The 23,696-nt window shown below is 29.2% G+C and overlaps 1 protein-coding gene across 5 annotated transcripts; it reads left to right on the top strand.

Annotated features, from left to right (window-relative positions):
• Positions 1-116: 116 nt before the first annotated feature.
• Positions 117-22,347, top strand: LOC107436993 (uncharacterized). Of its 5 annotated transcripts, none has more exons than XM_016048852.5 (9): positions 117-229; positions 3,850-4,036; positions 4,411-4,534; positions 5,207-5,304; positions 6,148-6,224; positions 10,508-10,625; positions 13,506-13,681; positions 15,779-15,908; positions 17,727-22,347. In XM_016048852.5, exons 2-9 carry the CDS (start codon positions 3,880-3,882, stop codon positions 20,747-20,749), a joined length of 3,903 nt encoding a protein of 1,300 aa, XP_015904338.3. In that variant the 5' UTR covers positions 117-229; positions 3,850-3,879; the 3' UTR covers positions 20,750-22,347. The 5 variants fall into 5 exon arrangements, with proteins under 5 accessions (XP_015904338.3, XP_042900030.2, XP_042900029.2 ...); XM_043044096.3 differs by lacking the exon at positions 117-229 and adding an exon at positions 593-714; XM_043044095.3 differs by lacking the exon at positions 117-229 and adding an exon at positions 597-999.
• Positions 22,348-23,696: the final 1,349 nt, after the last annotated feature.

The raw sequence follows: 23,696 nt of genomic DNA, 5'->3' as shown, positions 1-23,696 counted from the left end.
GTGTGTTGTGTTGTCATGTCAAAATGACTGTTGCCAAAACTTTATGAAAAATATTTTAAGCTATAGAGCAAGCCAAAAAAGTTTCACCTTCAGCTACACAGAAATAGCTAGCCTGAAGCGTTTCTTAATTGCAAGTTAAATAAAAACAAGTGAAAAAAAACGAAACGAATATTTATAATCGATAGAGATGGAGCTATTTTTAAAATTGATTTTGAAGAATTAAGCTAGCGTAAAAATACTTTTGCATATTTTTCTTATAAAGCTTTTCTCATTATTGTTTATATATGTCGTCCTGAACTTATGTACCGAGTATTTTGTTGATACTTTGAGAGCTCACAATTTGAAGTTAAACTAGTGTTTGAAACATTGGTTATGCTGACATTTTGACAGTTACTTTAACACAGTTTAAAATTAAAAACATAGTTAAAGTGGATTAGTGTATAATTTAGAAATATCATGAACACTGTAATGGGGAAGATTTTTGTATGATGATCTTGGCAGAGTAATAGCCAAGTCTGGGCAGCTACCCCCGAGAAACTAAAAAAAATAAATTATAAAAGGAACTAATCTGAAGATGGGTATAGCTCCTTAACTCATGGCCACTCTCTGCTAACCTCTGCATGTTTTCTTTTTAAATTTACAAGTTTAAAATCCATTTGGCGCCTTGGTGATTGTGGTTGTATATCCCTCTGCAATGATTCATGCATAATTTATGTTTGTATTTGCAATGTCTTAAAATAATCATATAGATTATGATTTTTACTTTTAAGTTGCTCTAGTGAAACAGTAATAGAAAACTTTGTTACCTTCAGAATTATTCCAATGAAGTCTTAAGGATTTTTATTTTCTGTTAAATCTTTGCATTGAGCATATTGGAAGATTTCCGTATTGGTACCTGGACCAATAAAGTTGCCCAATTTAAGTTTTAATCCTGTAATTGCACATGAGAAATAAAATAAAAGAAAAACACCACTGAAGATGACATGATGGGTATAATTGGTAACCATCTATAGGCACACAGTTACAAATTTAGTTTTTAAATTTTTGCTTGTCAAAATTGTTTATCATCTTCTCATATGTAGACAAGTTGATTAAAATTATTATTTTAATTGTTTTGTGCTTTAAACATGTTCACATCTTCATGTAATAGCTCTTATTGATTTTTGGAAAAACGTTTTTGATGTAGATGTTTTTTTCTAAATACATTTGGGAAATGTTGAATGAATTGTGCAAAAAGTTAGAAGCAAACGGAGGGCCTGAGACAAAAATGCCTTGTATGTTAGCATGTATGTTAAATTAAAATTTTATTTAATATAATTTTCATTGAGTGTTTATGTTTGCAAAACTTACCACCAGTTTTTTGCTTTTTCTAGATAACTAGCATATTAATGCATAACGAAACTAAGGAATTGATTTAATGTCTTATTATTTACAGGGTTAGCAGGTTTTTGACATGTGACAGTTTAAACCATGGTTTAAACCGTCACGTCAAAAACCTCACTGTCGAAAATGTCAAAAACCTATATTCATATGTGAAATTTAATTAATACATAAAATTTATATATTTTTTATAAAGGATAGTGTTTCTAAATATGTTCTAGAAAAAATAAATTTAAAATTTTAAAGAAACACTTATATTTTGAATAGTAACCTAAATCTTGTACTTTTGAAAACTCACATCTTTTGTAATATTATGTTTTCATTTTCATGCGTTATTGAAAATCTGCAGTGATATTATTAAGAAATTTATTTAAAACCAAATTTAGTGTATAATATAGATTATACTAAAAATCGGACATTTTTAAAGATAAACATTAGCAGTTTTGCACATTAGACATCTTTTAAAGAAAAATCTTTTAAACAGGTTCGGCGCATGCAACATTCACAATCAGGGAATTTTTGCCTATTTTTTGCTCTTCTAAAGTAAACTGGGGGGAGGGGGATTAGTGAACTGCTTTCAACATACTTTGTTTGGTGGTGGAAAAATGTTCAAAACTAGTTATGTGCTACCGTATGCTGCGAGGAGCAAATGAACTAGACTATTGAATTTTGAATTAAATTTCTACTTCCATCATTTTCATTTTGATTATGTAGTGTGATGCATGTTCTAATTTTTAAAATTATGTATTTAATTAGGATAATTAAAAAATTTCCATAATAATTTGTTTAAATATTTCATGGATCAGTGACTGTAATGTTCTTCTGTTTAGTTTGACTTTTGTGATTGGTTGTTAGTTTTTCAGAAAAATTAGTAATTCTGAATTTTAAATCTTCAATTTTTTTAATTCATAGTTAACATAAGACAATACAAATTTAAGTGCTTTCTGTTAAACACACAGAGCAGTTAGTGTCGATTTACAGTATATTCAGCCTATTCATTTACTATGCTGAAAATTTAGTTTATCCAAATACTTGTGAATTTCATTTTGCTGAATACTATATAGTTTTGTTGAATATCTAAATATTCAGCTGTTGAATAATTACTTCTTACTTTCAAGATATACATTATTTGTATTCTTAATACAAGTGGAGAAAAAAAATTAAGAGATAAAAATTGTTTTAAAATGATAAGTGTAATAATTATAAATAAATATAATAAGCAATATGAATTATATTTATCATTATTCATAAATATAACTGTACTTTTAAATTCAAATTAACATACTGGATAATAAAGATATTCAGTCTAACATTAAAATTTTTTTTTATACACTTGTATCAAGTTTGTATTTATACAACATAACTTGTAAGCTCCTTATAAATATAAATATTAGTTATATGTTCCTTATATGTCAAAAATGCATCTTAATAAACTTTTAATTTTCTTAAATATCAAAAAGAATTTTTTTTTTTCAAAATATAAATATTTAAACAATTTTTGTGCAAAATTTTTCTGCACATGCATTTGAATATAAATTTCTGAGATTTTTAATCTGTTATTTTACCTTAATTTTAATAAAAAAATATTTTAAAACCTGCTGATTACTTATAGTATAATTAAATTTCCATGTAATGCATGGCAACTGTTGGTAGTTTTGAAGTTTATATATTTTCTTGGCAAACTTCAGTTTTTGACGTTTTCGACGGGTTTTTGACAGTTTAAACCAGTATTATACCCTTGTCATGTCAAAAACCACTTTTTGACGTCAAAAACCCAACCCTGATTATTTAATGTCTTTAATGCATTGAATGAGATAAATGTTTTGGGGGATATTCATTGTGTTAGTTATTTTATTAAAAAAAGAAAAAAAAGATGGAATATTCATGAACAATTTGTAACAACTTTAACCTCTTGTTTTATTATGATTAAGTTAGAATAAAACTAAATGGTGCATTTTTAAATTCATTAAATATTAAATTTGTTAAATACCATTATTCTAAAGAGCAAAATTGGAATTTACTGGATATATTTGACATAGATTCAAATTAATGCCTAACTGTACTGCTTATGCAGTATTGTACATTATAAAGACTTTAAACTTGTAAGCGGTCTGAAATCTTTAATTAAAAATTATACTAATCAGATGACTATATATATTCTAAAATTTTTGTTCTAAAAGAAATTCAGTTCACTTTTTATCAAAATATTAAATGTAAATTGAAACAATAATATAAAATGATATATAAATATAGCAATTAATTTAGCTTTTATTCTATTTGTAAAGTTTAACTTCAAAGTTTTTTTGTTATGGAAGTGTAAATATTCTAGCAAAAAAAAAATTCCACTGCTTTTTTAAATTAAATGTCTTCAGAACAAAAATGGATTTTAATGAATGGGCAGAACATTGTATTTTAAAGTCTTAACCTAACTGTTAATTGTTGTAATTTTTTATTGATTTTATGTTGTAGAAAGAAAACAAGTGCATGGTTTAAAAGTACATGATGCCTAAAGTTCTAAATGTGGAGCAGCTGGAAAATAAGTTTTCCTGTTTAACTAGAGCAAGAGAAAGTATTACTGGTCTTTCAACATGGATTATGCGACATAGTGAATTCTGCGATGGCATTGTTGAGGAATGGTTGGCATGTTTATCTAAAAGTAAGTGTAAAAGTTTTAGTTTATTTTTAAATAAAAAGGGTGTTAGTTCTCTGTAAGTCTGCTTGACTTTAGAAATTAAAGGTCCTTTGGATCTAGGACTTGTAGATTTCTGAGTTTGCAATCCCTAAAAGTGGATCCCTATTTAAAATGTGATTTCTCTATTAGTATTTTTTTTTATATCCAGCTTTTAATGTGTTCATAGCTTATTAGTTTGCCTATTGATAGACAAAACAGAGAATTTCAAATCAAGAAAAGTTATATTATTATTATCAAAGCTCTAAATTAGTGAACAATTTTTTCAGTCCCAAGAGTATCTACTTTATTGAGATTTCACTGTAATAATTTTTTCCCTTAATTTTTGTAATTTTTTTCAGATTTTAATGCTATGACCATGTTCTATTTGGCAAATGATGTTATTATGCAATGTGGAAAAAAAAGAGTTCCCCAGTACAGAGTTGCTTTTGCCAAAGCACTAGAAAACGCTGTGGGCCTGCCAAAGTGAGTATTAGGACATATTTTATTATATTGCTAAAATCCTTTTTATTGTTTTATATATGGTTAGTTTTCTTGTTATTTTTTTTAACAAAAGGATTGTTTTGTATGTCTTGTTGAAAAGTATTGTAAAAAATTATCTAGTCTTTAATATATTATCTAGGCTAATCTATATTTGTCTTGTTTATAGCGTGTTAATTTATATTGTGATTTCAAAATCTATTAATGTTAATCAATACTGAAATAACAAAATTTTTATTTTTCATGATTGCATTTTTTTTTTGTTGATAATTGGAGGAAAAAAAACATTGAAGAAATACCTAATACCTGCGGTTTTAAATTTTTTTTCTGCACATAATGCATTTAAGGGTCTTTGAAAAAATATAATGATAAGCTACTTCAGGAAATTTTCAGGAGAGAGTTTTTTGAAAAAGTCATGGTGATACAATAATTTACATGTAAGCATTAAGCTGATTCTGTATTTTTGTGGTGTTCGTTAATGGAAATTTCAGAAATTCGTAGAGTAACTGTCTGGTTTCAGTGAACAAGACAATAATTAAGAACAGTTTACTGATAAATATTTTCCTTGGAAAAAAAAATAGCTTATTCCTATTTTTCTCAAAGCCTGACAATTTTACAATTCTATTTTTTAAAAATTGTTTTTATTTGCTTTAACAGTGTTAAAGAAATAAGTTATGAAGTGTGTCGCATAATCAACATCTGGAGAAATAGAGATTTATTTGAGGAAGGTTTTTGCCAAAGGTTGATAGATAAATGTAAGTAATGATTATTATTTAACTAATCATAGTAACCATTTTTCATTTGCAAATTTTTGTTTTTTTAAAATTAATTTGATTATGTTCTGTATAATTCATTCATTTTTAAGTTAACATATTATGTAATGCTAAAACATTCAGATGTGCCAGAAGATTTTAGAATTTTAGAAGAGTCAGTCATAAAGGTTTGGCCTGGGTGCTTGAGGCTGAAGTGGTCCTTTAACATGAAATCCGGGAACATTAGGTAAAACCTTGAGGTGACATAAAGGAAGTGAGATTGGTAAAAAAATGAGTACATTTGTTCAGTAAAGTCCTAAGGGCAAAATGAAAAACCATAAAAACATGGGATAGTGACAGGAAAAAGAGTTGTGAGTAGTGAACAAGCTTGAAATCTGCTGTAATTTGCTTGAAGAAAACATCTCGCTTTTTAGATTATTACTTTTCACAATGAAGTAGTTAGCATGATTAGACACTGCTACTAACTTAACCAATCGACTGACAGCAGAACTTAGCTTCACAGCAGACCTCCCACTTACGATTGGTGCTACGTACAAACAGATTGAAATGCAAATGGTTGCAAACAGTTTGACTGTTAACCGGACATTATTAGTGGGATGGTGGCTAGAGTCTCCGGCTTGGCGATCACGCGAGGCACGTTTGTCTCCGAAGGCATCTAAGTAGGGAATGAGATGAAAATGGTTAGTAAAAGAAGTTTTCTAAAAGAATAAATACCATTCCGCTTTCATTTTTTTGTAATTATTCAGTTTATTTTTCAGTTCTTATTGAATTCATGAATAAAAAATAAAATAAAACTCATGATTAGTTTTATTTTTTTCTTTCTAGTGCAAGGCAAAGAAAAAGAAACGGAAGTACCGGCAGTGACTGAAGAGTCTGAATTGGATATAATTGCAAATTATAAGGTCATTATTTTTTTTAATTGAAATATATATTTTCAATATTTTATATTTTAATGTAGTTTATGTTTTTTCACGATTCTCTTTAGCAAAACAATAACATAAGGAATAGCAAACTAATAATATATGTAATTCTTTAATAGTTGTATTTTTTTACTAGATCTTCATTTATCGACCATCTGTTAAAGATATTTTATTAATATTTTTATTGAAAGAATAGTGTTTTTTATTTCATTTTTGAATACCCCTATTTCATACATTCATATACTTGCTAATTTTATAACATCAATTGTAAAATAAAACTCATACTGTTAGATAACTTTTATGTTGCTTTTAGTAATGTATTCCTAATTAGAAAGAACTAAATATATTTAAATTAATGCTGTTTGAAAATGAATAGTAAAATGCTTTAAAGCTTAATTGAAAAATTTTTTTAAGAGTAATTATACAGTTTGATATGATTATGATTAAATGGAAATTACTTGTGATTAGGACTGGGCTATAAATCGATGTATCGAGACATATCGATTTAACGCATATATCGGCAAGACGATACAGCGACTTTCATTCAAGGCGATGCATCAGAAATCTGATTTAAGCCATCGTGTAAAGACAACGAGCGCAAAGCGATATAGCGATATAAGACACGCAAGGATATAAGATAATGATATAGCGATACAAGACTCTTCTCTTACGTTCGGATGTCGACTCGCGCTGTGGAAGACGATGTTCGTTTTGTTATGTTGAAATGGCCTTGATTGGTGAGCTGTAGAATCAGAGTTTTGAGAACACATATCTTTATATCGCATGTTCCTTTTCCCACCTCTTATTATTTTTCTTTTCCTTTGTCGCGACTTTTCTTGTAGATTATTTTCAGTGGGACTAACTTCGTGATCGCTGATGTTACATTGTTCTGAAGGCAATCTATTATTGAAAAGAATATATAAAGAAGAGTTTCTTCATTAATTAGATAAGTTTTTTTTTAAAAAAAACTTCTTTTTATTTTTAAATGTGAAAATTATCGGCAATGTAATTTAGGCGTCCATAAAGAATTTAATTTGTTAAGTTATTTTTTTACTTTCTTTTAATTTATTAAAAACTTTTTGGATGAAGTTTTTATTACTGATTTTAAATTTATAAATCTTGTTGTTTTTATTTTTAGAAATAAAGTTAAAACAAAATATTTTTTGTCATTTGGATTTGGAAATAAGTCAATCAACTTTGCTTATACAAAAAAATTTGAAAGGTTTGCGTATTTTATTCATTTTTTAAAATCATTTAGCACTTTGCTTTATTAGAGAGTATAATAATTTTTTAAAAAAAATATTCTTTTCATATTATTTGTTAATTAGCTAAATATATTATCGAGTATCAAATTTTTTTTATTTTTAAGAAATTAAATCTTACTTTGTTTTTCGGTCATTATTTAATTTAATTTAATTATTTTTCAGAAATGATAAGGTCCCGCAGTGGACTGATCATTAAGACACGGTTCCCTGTAGATCACCGAAGTCAAGCATCACTGACTGTGATCAGTGCGCGGGTGAGTGACCATTTGGATCAGTCTGCGTAGGGACCGAGGGTGTGTGGTATTGGTCCTCGTTAAACTGTTCTACCGTAAAGTGCTCGACTTCGCGTGCAGGTCATCTAGCTAGCGAAGCGGGGGTGCCATCCCATCTGCAGAGGATCAAAATTGTGATGGCATATCTTCGGATCATAGTCAGGGATGTTTCCCAGGCCGTCGCCAATAACCCATTGTGCAGCTCTAGTGTGACGTAAATGAACTATAATAACTGAGATGATAATAACAAAAAATAGTGTTTTAAAAGCGTTTTTTTTTTCTAAAATTTATTTAGCACTTTGTTTTAAACATACAAATAATTTTTAACGTTTCATTTAGAAATTGAACATTACGATCAAACTTAATAATTATACTGAAAGAAAACACAAATAATTAAGATCAAAAGGAAAAAACTTCTTTGAAAAAAACGCGCTAAAAAGCAGCAGAAATTTCAGAAAAAAGTATCAATACAAAACAAATGAAATAAAACAAAAATACGACCACCGAAGCCGACGTCTTCAGGGGGTACCGGCCCCGGTAGCCATTAAAAACAAAACCATTTCTATTTGAGGGAGAAGCAAAAGCTTAAAATATCTCCCTCAGTACCCCGATGGTTTTGTATAGAGGTCCAGGAAAAACAAGATACATTCAAAAGAATAAACAAATTACGAAAAGAAAATCAATAAAAATCATCAGAAAATTAAAAACTCACAGTCACAGGTCAAGAATCAACTTCAAAAGCGGAGGAAAAGAAAACACTAAAAACTGAAAAACAACGCCCCCTATAATAATGCGCAGTAAAAGTTTAAAAATGATATGAAAAGGTCAGGAGAAGGAGATACGTAGATAAATTAATAGAATGCTTAACTGGGGCTGCTCAGTTAAGACTAGAATTGCGCCCTGTTAAAAGAAAAAATATAAAAAAAACCTAAAAACCATCAATCATTTTTTTAATTAAAAAATTAACATTACAAAAATTAAAAGGAAAATCATTTTTACTCAAATTATTTAAAAAATTATCCACAGCTTCTCGAAAACTTTCAACATTATTACAAATTTTCTTGATCCTAACTAATTGCGAAAAAACAAGATTTTTGAATATTTTACTACACAAATTAGTTTTAAAGTTGCAGAAAAAAATAACATTAAAATTAAAGGCTTTTCTTTTATCAAACACACCAATTTTAATAAAATTGTTAACAATATCAATTTTAAAATCTAAATATTCAATATTAAAGCAATTTTCATTAGTTTTTTTCAGGACCAAATCACCAGGATAAATTGTATAAATAAAACGATTTTAATTTTAACGATTTTAATTTTATTTATACAATTTATCCTGGTGATTTGGTCCTGAAAAAAACTAATGAAAATTGCTTTAATATTGAATATTTAGATTTTAAAATTGATATTGTTAACAATTTTATTAAAATTGGTGTGTTTGATAAAAGAAAAGCCTTTAATTTTAATGTTATTTTTTTCTGCAACTTTAAAACTAATTTGTGTAGTAAAATATTCAAAAATCTTGTTTTTTCGCAATTAGTTAGGATCAAGAAAATTTGTAATAATGTTGAAAGTTTTCGAGAAGCTGTGGATAATTTTTTAAATAATTTGAGTAAAAATGATTTTCCTTTTAATTTTTGTAATGTTAATTTTTTAATTAAAAAAATGATTGATGGTTTTTAGGTTTTTTTTTATATTTTTTCTTTTAACAGGGCGCAATTCTAGTCTTAACTGAGCAGCCCCAGTTAAGCATTCTATTAATTTATCTACGTATCTCCTTCTCCTGACCTTTTCATATCATTTTTAAACTTTTACTGCGCATTATTATAGGGGGCGTTGTTTTTCAGTTTTTAGTGTTTTCTTTTCCTCCGCTTTTGAAGTTGATTCTTGACCTGTGACTGTGAGTTTTTAATTTTCTGATGATTTTTATTGATTTTCTTTTCGTAATTTGTTTATTCTTTTGAATGTATCTTGTTTTTCCTGGACCTCTATACAAAACCATCGGGGTACTGAGGGAGATATTTTAAGCTTTTGCTTCTCCCTCAAATAGAAATGGTTTTGTTTTTAATGGCTACCGGGGCCGGTACCCCCTGAAGACGTCGGCTTCGGTGGTCGTATTTTTGTTTTATTTCATTTGTTTTGTACAAACTTAATAATTATGTAATTATTTATGCATAATAGTACAAGAAAATATTAATTTGTAAAAAACGCTTTAAAAAAAGTTTTTAACACTTTGTTTTACGCCTATTATGAATTTCTAAACAAACATTTCAATAAATATTTTAAATAAGATTTGTACATTGTAGTCAATTTATTTAATATCTTTCTTAAGCAAAACATATATATCTTCAAATTTATAAATTGATTTAAATCAATCTGAGTATGAAGTTTTGATGGAAATCTGACTTTCTGTGCCTTACAAGTAAATGAAATTCAAAAATACTATATCGTGATACATCGCTATATCGAGATGCAAAGCTGACAATGCATCACGATACATAATTTCTAATATCGCCCAGTCCTACTTGTGATACATTATTAAATGTTGACGCTCAAAAATTATTAACTATTCAAATATTTATATACTGACCTATCTCAAGTGCTTCTTTTTGTATGTAAATTTTCCATCAATTTTACTTAGCCAACAGAATTAGCGTTGTTGTGAGTTGGTTATTTCATTGAATTTTCATACCTTGATTTGCTTTAGTTTTTTTATTTTTTGCAGAAAGAAAATTTGATTGATAAAGTAATAAAGTTAAAGCACATTAATGATGAAATGAATGAAAAAGAAGAAATATTAAAATGCGCTGATGAGCCCTCTAAGTCTGATTTTGTACATCTTGGTATGCATATTTTTTGTTTTTATTTATTTATTTTTGAGAATGTTTTAAATTTGTGTTGGAAAATCTAGTGAACCCTGGGTAAAAGAGCCTGATTCGACAGTAATTTCATTTTCAGAAAATTTAGCATACATTTTTCTTAATTTCTCGAAAATCTGAATAGACCACTAATTTCTTTCTTTTCAAAATAGGACCCTTTTTTCTCAAAAATATGAATATATTTTTCCTATTTCACAAAAACAGGATCTTGCACAAAAAGTTTGGAATAATCTTTAATGAGAATATAGATAATGAGAATTTGGAATATTCCTAAATGTTGAAAAGTTATGAAGAAATCAAAAACTACCGTAAAATTATCAATGAATTCTGTTTCTAGTTATTATGTTTTAATCCTCATGAGACTGATTTCTATTTTTTTTTATAGGGAGAGTTTTTCTTTTGGTAGTACATTGCTTTTTTTTTTACCATTGATAATATAACAGGGTGGCCACCCACCTGGAAAACTTTGAAAACCTGGAATTATCAGGGAATTTTTTTCTATACTGGAAAAAACCTGGAAAAATCAGGGAATTTTAAAGAAAATCTGGAAATATTTTTAATTTGACTAATTTAAATTATTTACTAATTTTCTTAATTTAAATTATTTCATCCATTATACCCACTTTTTTTAGACAGAAATGTATCTCCAAGCAGTTCAAATATCATCAACTTAGCAATACTTTGCTTGCATCAAAATTTGCCCCATTACAGCTCTGTTAAACTAGAATGCCACCTAAAATTCTCCCACTGTTGCTAAACGAATGTGGAAACCTTTGACCGCTTTTCACTTGTCAATTTAGGAAAGATTGTGGTGGAGGCGGAAGAAGGGATTAGGATATTAGCTTCTGTTTTTAAATTCTGTCCTTGGGCAGAATCCATTTATGGCTTAAGCTTGTTCCAATGATTTCGTGGTAATTTTTTTCCATTTTGACAAAATGTTTTTGTATTTTTAACTTCATAAAATTCTCCAAAAATTTGTTGGTTATAATTTAATAATAATAATAGATTTTATATTGCACTCTTTTTCTGAAAGCTTTTGTATTCCCATTAAAAGAAATCTGTGAATTATTTTTTCTCAGCAAACCAATCAATCACACATTTTTTTTACAATCGCTAACAGCAATGTTTATCGACAAATTGTTACAATTGTTGCATTAATGCTAATTTTTTCTATTTCATTATAACCTTTTATAACATATTTAATTTTAAAAAAAGGTTTTTTTTTAAGAACTAACTGTATACTAATATTTAATTTTACTCTTTTGTTGGTCAATATATGATTTTTGATTCAAAATTTTGTACCAAAACATTAAAAAATGAATAAAAAATCTTGCCAAATTGTCAAAATAAATTATTTTTTTCAAGATATGTTAAAAAAATAACATTTTGAATAAAATATTTTATAATATAGACACTTTTCTTGCCTACACTTTATTAGAATAAAGAAACTAAAACCTGGAAATTTTAAGATTTTTATCTGGAAAACCTGGAAAAATCAGGGAAATTTGAAATCTGATTTGAGTGGCCACCCTGTATAAGTTTTTTTAAAAAAAATCTGGACTCAATTCTCGCAGTTAGGCCCTTGGACATTGATGTCCTATTAGTCTTTATGAGTGAGAAATATGTTGTCCCACTAGTATTAAATGGCAACAAATAATAAAAAATCTACACGGAAATTTTTTTATAATTATTTACTTATTACATTAGTACTTTATAGCCTGTATTTATTACCTGTATATAAGACTACTGGGACATATACACCCGAAGTGGTAAAGAATATGCTTGTATTTATTGTTTTTATATAATAAACTTTCTATGTCTTGCAAATTATAATTCTAAACAGTGTAAAAAATTGTAAATAATGCTCATATTATGACACTCACTTTTTCTTAGTCCTATTTCAACTATTTTTCTCACCAAAAAATGTTCAAATCCACTCAAACTTATGGTTTTTCAAAGCTGTGCCCCATGACAGTTTTATAAGTGTGGCTGACCATCCAAATAAAAGTAAGGAAGTTTAAAAGACTAATGTGCAAATCTAATGTTAAAATAAGATCTATTTAACCCAACAGTCTGATGCAACATATATGTCCTCTAGAGATAGGTTTGAAAGGGTTAACATGATGCATAGTGTTTTTAAAAAGTTCTTAAAGGTACTTATTTTTGATTTTTGTTTTTTAAAAGCCCTTAAAGATGCTTTTTTAATTGGGTGTTTTTAAAAAGTGCTTAATTTTCCCTTTTTGAAAATGAGATTTTTTTCTTTACCATGTCGATTTTCACCACGTATTATGCAAAAGCGTGCTTTTCACATTTGTCAATTAAACATTTTCACAATTTATTCAAACACAATCCATTTCCGCGTACCGTCGGTCCATAGCTTACGAAAGCGCCTATCATTTTACGTGTTGGATAAAATACTTGTGAGTCCGCATGTGTGTCAACTGAGCTCAGTCTAGTGAGATTGTTGCATTCTCATGTGCAACTCTGCTACAATTTGCCAGATATTCTCAATTTCAGGCTTCATTTTCCACTCTCTGACATCGAACCGAAAAATCTCTTGATCATTTTAAAATGGGTAATATAATCAAGAAAAGAGTTCTTTGTCAGAAACTAGTTATTTTATCAAGTTCATGTAAAACTTTTGAAAATTATTTTGCATTTTGTTAATGTATATAGTGCTTAAATATATTTTTTGAGTTCTTAAAAGGTGCTTACTTTTTGTTGAAAGATTTGACTACACACTCTGGTTAAACAAACTTTGCCCCCTCCCCAAAGTAACAATATTATTCAATGTTTATCCTACCTATTTCACACTTGATCAAAACTGTGTTGTTTATATCATAGGTTCACAAGAAGGCCAAAATATGCTTCAAAAAATTACGAGATACTGTAACACTGTCAAAGGATTCATAAAACTAGTAAATGATGAGATTGAGATGAGAGAGAAGTTGTTGAAGGAATTGAACAGAACTAATATATTTTATACATCCCAATATGAAGATGTAAAGAAAGTTGCCCATGTAAGTAGTTCTCTAATAAATTCTGCAGGTAATCTACAAAATGTTTAAAAAAAGTTATCTGTTGCTGCATGCATGTTTTGTCTTAAAACTTTCATTTTTTGTGGGCGTTATGTAACAAAAAATTTTGGCACTGCAAAGAAAAGAGAAATTTTCCCAAAATAAGAAATTGAAAAAAAAGTATTACATTATCAAATCAAAATAATGTGAAAACAAATTTTGCTTAGATTGTTGAACAAAACCTCTTTACAGATTTATATACACAGTCCAGTCACATTAATGTGACCACAACCTACTTTCGACGTCAACGTGAAATAACCAATCACAAAAAGCAGGTGGCAGCTCAACACAGCGGAGTGTATATATAGTATGTCCTAGGGCATTGGAAAGCATTTCAATCGTTGGCTTAATGCAGAAATGTAGCGATTTATCCGACGTCCAAAAGGGTGTGATTATTAGCTTTCGGGCCAAGGGTGAAAGCATTTCGGAAACGGCTGATTTTCTGAACTGTTCGCGTGCCGCCGTGGTAAAAGTATACCGTTCATGGCAAAATGGCACTATGCAAAACAAGCGGCGTGGCACATATGGTGCACCACGGGCCCTAGATGACAGAGGCGAACGAAGGCTACGGAGATGCGTTCAGGCAAATAGACGTGCAACTGTTGAGCTACTGACCGCCTAGATGAACCAAGGCGCTACCAAGAGTGTATTCTCAACAACGGTTCAGCGAACGTTACTGCGTATGGGCCTCCGTAGCAGAAGCCTGGTTAATGCACCTATGCTGACTGCTGTTCATCGTTGACAAAGGCAGGAATTTGCACGCCAGTACCGCAACTGGACGTCCATAGAGTGGCACAGGTGACTTTTCCGATGAATCACGTTTTATGATCCATCGGACAGATGGACATTGGCTTATACGCGGCGCGAAACGTATGAAAGCAAACACCCTGCAACAGTTGCCAGAAGGCTGGAGGAGGGAGCATTATGGTTTGGGGAATGTTTTCCTGGCAATCAGTGGGTGCACTCATCATTGTGGAAGGCACGATGGATCAGCACAAGTACGCATCCGTCCTTGCGGACCATGTCCACCCCTACGTGCGAATGATTTTTCCTCAGAATGATGGCATCTACCAGCAGGACAATGCGAGGTGTCATACAGCTCGCAGTGTGTGTGCGTGGTTCGAAGAGCACCAGGATGAATTTACCCTATTCCCCTGGCCAGTAAACTCACCTTATTTAAATCCAATCGAGAATCTGTGAGACCTCCTCGATCGGGTTGTTCGCGCCATGGATCATAAACCGCGTAATCTAGCGCAGCTGGCCACAGCACTGGAGTCGGCATGGCTCAACATCCCAGTGAACACCTTCAAAAAGCTAATTGACTCTCTTCCTGCACGTCTCGCAGCGGTCCGCTCTGCCAAAGGTGGCTATTCTGACTCTTGACAGGTAGTCACATTAATGTGACTTTACTGTGTATATATATATATAAATTTTTTAAATCTAAATTTTCTAAACAAAATGTATGTGGGATATTTTACTTGTTTGAAAATGTTTGACTCTTTAGTTTCATGTTCTGCTTCTCTAACAAGAATACATCAATTTTTAAAATTCATATGTAAATATATATATATTTTTAATGACCTTACATTGTTAAATTTAAATCAAGACAGATAAAATAAAGACATATATTGAACTTTTAGTTTACCTTTATATGAAGTCTAATATTGCAATTTTAAATATTTTTTTAAAGAATTCAAAAGCTCTTTTGTAAAATCCTTAAATCAGATACTTTTTGATGTTCAGAGACTGTGTAACAAGAATGATTTTAATAGAAGCTTGTGGCATTTCTAGGTCTTACAAATGAGACATTTTCTAAACATAAACACTATATCATATAGTATATGATAGTGCCTATCATAGGCATGTCTATTTTATATCTTTTGGGCTATTATATATCTTATCACCCAAATGCTTTTATAGTTTTCAATATTTCTTTAATTTTGTAAGTTGCAAGTTCTCATATTACTTTTTACTATTAAAAACATTAAATCAGTATTATTTGTCTATTTAAGTTTGTTGTAACATCTGAGTTTTTTCTAGGCTTACAAAATCTATGGGAAAAAAATAAAAAAGGTTGCTAAGCAACTTTCGGACAAAAGAGAAACTCTTTCACCTGCCATTGCGACTACTTATTTCTCAGACAATGATATAAGCTCTCCTAAGTCACCTGGTAAGAACCCTTCAATTTACATCCATTTTTTTTCTTCATTTTGTGTGTTTTTTGTTACAGACAATTGATACTGCAAGTACTCAAATTGGGTACTTGCTCTTCAAGTAGAAGATCACTAATACCCCCACATGTGACCTATACACCAGCTGATCGCTTAAAAGCAAAATGACGTTTCAAAGTTGAGCTTAGTTTCTCCACGTAAGTTAGAATGTTAATTAACGTGAAGTTAATTAAATACAGTGCCGTATTGCATATTGAATTTGTTAAAATATAATTCTTTCTTGTCTGCTTCTTTGACTTAATTAAAAATTATTATTTGCTTATGTATTTTATTGAAACTGATATTTTTTTGTGTACCTGGCAACTTCGATGCATATTTAGTTTGTTTATGTTCTACATGGCTTTGTGTGTGTTGTTGGGTTAAGTTAAAAATATTCAGAGAAAAAATTGAAATGTTTGTGGAAGAATATAGATTATGTCACTTAAGAGAATTGATCCTTGAGAGGCATGGACTTGAAATAGAATGAAAAGAACATTTGCTAATGTAAACAAATGCCACGTTTCAAAACCAATCAGGGATAACTAAATGGGAAAATATTATGAGCAGAAGCAAAACTATCATAAAACTTATCAATTCTATTTTGTAATTGTTAAATTATTACAGTGTGACAAGAAGAAGAAATAACTTGTATTTTCTCAACTAATAAAAGCAAAAAGCTAATTTAATTGAAGACATTTTTGTAATACTTTAATCTTACTTTGTATGATTTAAATATTATGATTAAACATAATATGTATGGTAAAGTGTTCTGATTTCGATTTTTTCTCATTTTAATTATTGTTTGATATTAAATAAATGATTTGAGTACTGATTTAACAAAAAAGTAAAATTAAAATAAGTTTTATTTATTAAAGTTTTTTATTTAATCTTAATAATACCATAATTTATTTAATCTTAATAATGGAAAATTTAAATTAAAATAAGTTTTTTATTCATTATAAATTTTAAAGTATAATTATATTAAGTTCAGAGTATAAGTGACAGTGAAGTTGGTTATAGAAGTAGTCTTCAATTAGGTGGCTGTGTGTAGTATGTGCGGTATCATGAAACTAACTTATCTTTCTCAGCCAGTTCTGCCAAATTTATCTTTATCAAAATTTTAATTTGTCACAAATTTGCCAGAATACTGCTATTTATATTAGTTAGGCCAGTTTTACATGCAGTTGGTTTGCTGGGTAGGAGTACTTGAGGTTCACTAGTTGCAACCTCAATGATCCCTATCAGTAGGTGGTGAGTTCTGAATCGCTTGAATAGCGTCGATGACCAAATGAACTAGAATTTAAGTTTTTACTGAATTTGTATTCCATTTCTACTCCATTTGCTTTCCATTCCAGGGGAGAAATAAATCCCTTTTAAATTGTAAGTATTATATTAATTATGATTTGCATTTGATTTCTAATGTCGTGGTTGATTAGTCACTTTTGCTGGGTATAAATACTTGAGGTTCACTAGGTGCAACCTCAATGATCCCTATCAATAGATGGTGAGTTCTGAATCACTTGAATAGCATTGATGACCAAATGAACAAGGATTTGCGTTTTTACTAAATTTGTGTCCCATTTCTACTCCATTTTCTTTCCATTCCAGGGAGAAATAAATACCTTATAATTTGTAATTATTATAATAATTATGTTTTGTATTTGATTTCTAATGTCGGAGTTGATTGGTCACTTTTGCCAGGTGTTATATTTTGCTGCGAAAAAAAGTCGAAAAACAAGGCACCCATTTAATTATAGTACTTTTTATTATTTTTTTAGATGATGCTTTCTCGCCTTCAGAAGATTTTTCTTATATGTCTGCAAGTCCTTCTTCAACACTTTCTGATTCAGTAAAAGAACCAAGTCATCAGTATCCAATTAGTGACAGCCATGATGTGTCAAAAACTTCTCCATTCAAAAAAAGTTCCAGGAATATTAATCAGAAATCCAAAATATTCCAAATTTTTAGCGAAGGGCAAGAACCTAAATCAGAGGTTGTATCTGAAACATATAATACGACACCAGAAAAATCTGAAAGCATCAAAGTCAGTCCTGGCAACTGTCACCAACAATCTGATTCTAAAAAAGTGGCCCAGGAGGAAATTGAAAACTATGCTTCTGAAATTTTATCTGCAGGGGCAGATAGTTCAACACCAACTGCAAGTACTGGTAAAAATAATTTGGAAGATGTTGATCAATGGCTTGAAAATTCTTTCAAAAGGGGAAATATGAAGCGAAAAATTGAATTATTGTTGAAAACTAAGAATAAAAAATCATGTCCAGATCCAAATCAACAGGATGTTTCAAAAGATGCTGGGGAAGATCTTGGAATTAAGCCAGATGCAATCAAGTCAGCAAAAAAAGAAATAAATACTGATATAAATGATCAAACTTTAAAAAAGAAGATACAAGGTAAACCTTTAAGATTATGTCACAGTGTGGAAAATAACCAACCAGTGGAAGAGTCAAGAGCCTCTGATCCTGCAACAGAAATTAGTTTATTTGATCAGGGAATTAATGCCTTGGCAAATAGTGGTAATGCTGAGAAACTTGTCGTTGCAAAATCAAGTAGATCAGAAAGTTTGCTTGATCAGAGAATTAATGCCTTGGCAAGGAGTAGTGATACTGTGCAACAGAGAGAGGCAAAATCTAATAGAGGAATGAGTTTACTTGATCAGAGAATTCATGCAATGACAACAAAGAATAGTAATACTCTGCAACTGGGTGGCACAGAATCCAATAGAGGAATTAATTTACTTGATCAGAAAATTGATGATGTGGCAAATAGTAGTTATGTTGTGCCACATACAGGTTCCGAATCTAATAGAGGGATAAGTTTGCTTGATCAGAGAATTGATGCAATGACAAGAAGTAGTGATACTATGCAACATAGAGATTCAGACTCAGATAGAGGGATGAGTTTACTTGATCAGAGAATCAATGCAATGACAAGGAGTAGTGATACAATGCAACAGGGAGATTCAGACTATGATAGAGGGAAGAGTTTACTTGATCAAAGAATCAATGCAATGACACGGAATAGTGATACTATGCAACATAAAGATTCAGACTCAGATAAAGGGATGAGTTTACTTGATCAAAGAATCAATGCAATGACAAAGAGTAGTGATACTATGCAACATGAAGATTCAGACTCTGATAGAGGAATGAGTTTACTTGACCAGAGAATCAATGCAATGACAAGAAGTAGCGATACTATGAATCAGGGAGATTCGGCATCTAATAGAGGGGTAAGTTTACTTGATCAGAGAATCGATGCAATGACAAGGAGTAGTGATACTATGCAACAGGGAGATTCAGAATCAAATAGAGGGATCAGTTTACTTAACCAGAGAATCAATGCAATGACAAAGAGTAGTGATACTATGCAACATGAAGATTCAGACTCTGATAGAGCGATGAGTTTACTTGACCAGAGAATCAATGCCTTGATGGCAAGGAATAGTGATCTTGAACAAAAGAAAAATATTGAATCTAATGAAGAAGAGAGTTTACTTGATCAGAGAATGAATGCATTGACCACAAAGAATAATGATAGTGAGCAATCGAGTAATATTACATCTGTGGACTCTAGTAAAACCTCAAGTTCATTAGATCAAAGAATTGATTGCTTAGTTAAAAATATTAACATCAACCTTCTAGGTACAAAAAATATTGCTAGTCTTGTAAATCAAAATAAAAAGGAAGTTGCTGAGTTAAAAGACATTAATTCAATGGAAGTAGATGATGATATGGATAAAAAGCAAGTAGTTAAAAATCTTTCTGTGAACAAAAGCTTGGATAGCTCTCTAAATGATGTCTCAGCCGAACTGTTGAAAAATGGCCAAACTAATGATGAATCAGCAGAAAAGGTACAGTTATCTGTAGAGAGTGACACAGAGGATACCTTTTTCTCGTCTTTGTGCAACTCCACTAGTTCTGATAACAAAAATTTAATACCTGGTTTAGAAATGCATGAAGAATTTGAAATAAAAAAAGAATGTGTAAATCAAAATGAAGATGATAAAATGCAATCATTGGAAAATCCAAAGAATGCTGACAAAGAGATTTTGGAAGTAAACAATTTAAAGATTGAGGAAGAAGTAACTGTTAAAATAGAAATGCCTGAAAGCATGCTTTCAACAGAAAATATTTGCAATAATCTACAAGATGCCGTTTTATCTAGCCAAAATAAATCCTTTGAAGATCTTAAGCAAAAAAGTGATTCTACATCAGCTGCTGGTAGTAGTGTAGAAACAATTGCTGTAGTACAAGATGTGTGTGATAGCTCTGTAAATATAAATTGTAAAGATCAAAAAATTGCCACTTCCACTGTTTCAGGACTACAAAATAGAACTGATAAGAAGCCTAAAAATATGCTTGAAACTGTATGTTGCATTTTGGAGTGTCTCTCAAAAAATAAAACCAATTCTAATCTTGGAAAACCTTGTGAGAGTTACAAAAATGAATTAAAATCTGACTTGTCTTTTGAAAATTGTTTGAAAATATATAGGGTTTTACAGAATAAAAATTTAACTTCTAGTTTAAATAGTAATAATGACAATAGAAGTTATAAAGATTCTTCCAATATCAATAGTTATTCCACTGTTTTGGGAACTCAGAATGGTGTTAGTGACTTTTGTATGACTACAAATGCTTTGCACGGACCCATTCTATCGACTTTTGACTCTAGTAATGTTTCAAATAGTGACAGCTCTATTAATATCAAAGATATTTCTCTAGATTCAAGTAATGTAAAAGATAATTTTGAAGTTGCTGATATGGATTGTGATTCAGAGTAGATGTAAATACTTTCTTGACAGTTCACATCAAATTAACCAAGAATTTTTTTCAATGTTAATAATTTAGATTCTAATGATTTTTAGCAGGTTTATTAAATATTTGGCAAAATTAGGAAATTCTGACACTGGTGAGTGGTCCGTTGTTGAAATTTTTACAGTGATCACTTTTTTTAAAAAATGAAAGTTTTAAACAATTTATTGAGTGTTGATATTAGTGTTTCTCAAATTATGATGAACATTACAAGGTTAGTTTCTAAAATAAAGAATTTTAAGCAACATACATGAAATCAAATAATATTCTTAATATTATAAAATATTTAGTAATTCCATATTAAAAAAAAAATAATTATAATAAAATGCATATAGGGTGAAATTTTGATGAAAAAAGTGGCAACTGGCAAACAATTTTTTTGAGTGCCATTTGTTATATTTAGTCGCCCTGGGGGCCCAAGGCGACCATTAATTTTGCCCTATTGTTAAGGCTGCTTCAGAATTTTTAAACCATTTCTTTCCAAGTTATAAATTTTTTTAAACTATTAATTTGAAAACTATTTAAGCTATATCGAGCTGATTTTTTTGTCATTTTTTTCAACAGTAATTTATAAAATAAATTTTTTTTTTAAAAAAACTCATGTTTTTATTTTTTTTAAGAAATTAAAATTTTTAATTAAAGGATTTTTAAAAATGAAATTTAAAAAAAAAAAATTATTTTTATATGAAATGTTTAGGCTGTTACCATGCTTTATATATCATAAAATGATATAAAAAATTTGAATAAAGTGACCCAAAGTTTCGTTATCTTAGTTAAATAGTTCTTAAGTTACAGTTGTTTAAATAATAAAATGCAAACATTTTTTAAATGTTCAATTATATATTTCAGAAATAAATCTTTCAACTATAAGAATAAAGCTAGATATTTTTTTAATCCAATTTAATTGTTCTACTCATGAGAAATTAAACAAAATGCAAAGACCTGAAATTTTAACCATCGATCGATTTTTTTCTGGAATTATCAGTTACTTACAAATTGTCTGTTTATTTCAATCATGGTTCTATTCAAACCACTGTAGGTAAGTTCTGAAACTAACTTACAACAGGATTAAAGTTCAAATTTTATTGGTCATCACGAAGTGTATAATTTTATGACGTATTTTGATTTTTTGCTGCATCATCAAATGCATACAAATCGACTAATTTTTTTCAGTATGCTCCTATTTATGCCATTGAACATATGGATAAGCTAACTAGCAGGATTAAAGTTCATAATTTTAGCACATTATTGAGTTAGATAGCTTATTTTCAACTAGTTCTATAAAGCAATACTTTTCGATCAGACACTATATTAAATTGTTGCAATTTTGTATATACTATTATATATAAATATACTATTAGAAGTAAAATCTTGTAACAAGAAAATCTTGAATTTGCTAATATAGCTTGTGATTCAGTATAAACAATTATTGTAAATATGTATTTTTAGAGCTTCTTATGTTTGTATATATAAATTTGCTGTTTTTATTTCCATTCATCAACTTATTTATTGTAATAAGAAATATTACTGTAATATATTGGTATGATTAAAATTCATCAGAACTTAGTTTTAAGTTTATTAATTTCTAAAATAGTTTACTTTTCCAGATAATATTATTGCACAATTTAAGAGCTTTGTAGGATATGTTAAGAAGTGTTTTAAAAATGCATTAAAAACATGTTATGGTTGTAGGTACAGAATAGGGCTTGTCAATATTTAATTTTCAATATTAAAATAAATTGTCAGAAAATATATATATTTCATGCTATATCTTAATATCTTTTCCTTGTTTTACAATGGTTAATATTTTTGTTACTAAAATGAAATTCAATACTCATTGTATTCGATGAGTATTGAATTTCATGACATTCTAATTATCTATGATCCAAACATTATTTTATTTGATATTTATAACTGTCCATAATTATAAAATATTTGGTATTTGTCGTACGAGATGATAAACATGATACATTAGGAGGATACTTTTAAAAATATCCTTTCCACAGTATTTAAAAAACATTGATGTTACGCAATATACTGCTTAGATCTCGAACAGAACATTTATTTGTCCTGCGAATCCATAAATAAAGCATTTCCTAATCAAAAATATGGTTTATAAGAATATTATCGGTAAAAATTAGTAGTTTACCAACATAGTGAAAGTAAAACAAAGCAATTTTAGAGAATCATTGTTATTTAATTAAACCATCTTATAAATCTTAGTATTTTTAGATATTCAAATAAGAGGGTGTCTAATGATTCTTTTCTGGGCCCTGAAGATAATAATCATACCCTAATGATTAAAAAGAAAAAAAATATTTTGTTTATTAAAAAGGAAAATATTTATCTTCACATAATGACAATAATTATTTGCAATTATTTTTAGAATTTCAAGTATTCAATGTATTGAATCGTAAAGCATTGAATATTGGCAATTTGTTTAGATACAAAATTAATGTAGACCCCTAATTAAAACTAAACTTGTTAATATACTGTAAGTATTTGTAAATATTTATTCGTCTTATTTGTTTCCTAAAAAAAAAATCATTTTTCATATTGAAATCAACATATTCTAAATAACTTAAATTTTCATAAAAACTAATGTTTTGATGGTAAAAATTCTTTAAACAAATCATGGCCTCTTAAAATTTCCCATGAAAAATATTTTAGAATACAGAGCTTAACATGAGATAGTTCACTAATATGTAACATCCCTATTGTAATCAGAGGAGATGATTGGCACATCCAAAATCAAATTTGAAAAAAAAAAAAAAAAAGAATTGATGAAAGCTTTGTGAAGATGGCAGAAGCCTTTGATAGAAATGGAAACCTTCAATTGGCTTTAGTGAGAGCATGTAGTGCTTAAAAAAGTTTTCCTTTATCGAGTTTTCGAATTCATCATTCAATTGTACTTGT

Source organism: Parasteatoda tepidariorum, chromosome 9 (assembly GCF_982258835.1).
Source record: "Parasteatoda tepidariorum strain Cologne lab strain chromosome 9, Ptep-v5.0, whole genome shotgun sequence".
NCBI classification, from domain to species: Eukaryota; Metazoa; Arthropoda; class Arachnida; order Araneae; family Theridiidae; genus Parasteatoda; species Parasteatoda tepidariorum.
Note: the sequence above shows the minus strand (reverse complement) of the source record. Positions and strands in the feature narration are given on the sequence as shown.

Excerpts from the sequence above, each read along its gene's own strand:
- LOC107436993 (XM_016048852.5), top strand. The coding sequence starts at position 3,880 with ATGATGCCTAAAGTTCTAAATGTGGAGCAGCTGGAAAATAAGTTTTCC. Across the intron at positions 6,225-10,507 it reads ATATAATTGCAAATTATAAG|AAAGAAAATTTGATTGATAA; the intron begins GTCATTATTTTT and ends TATTTTTTGCAG. Across the intron at positions 13,682-15,778 it reads ATGTAAAGAAAGTTGCCCAT|GCTTACAAAATCTATGGGAA; the intron begins GTAAGTAGTTCT and ends AGTTTTTTCTAG.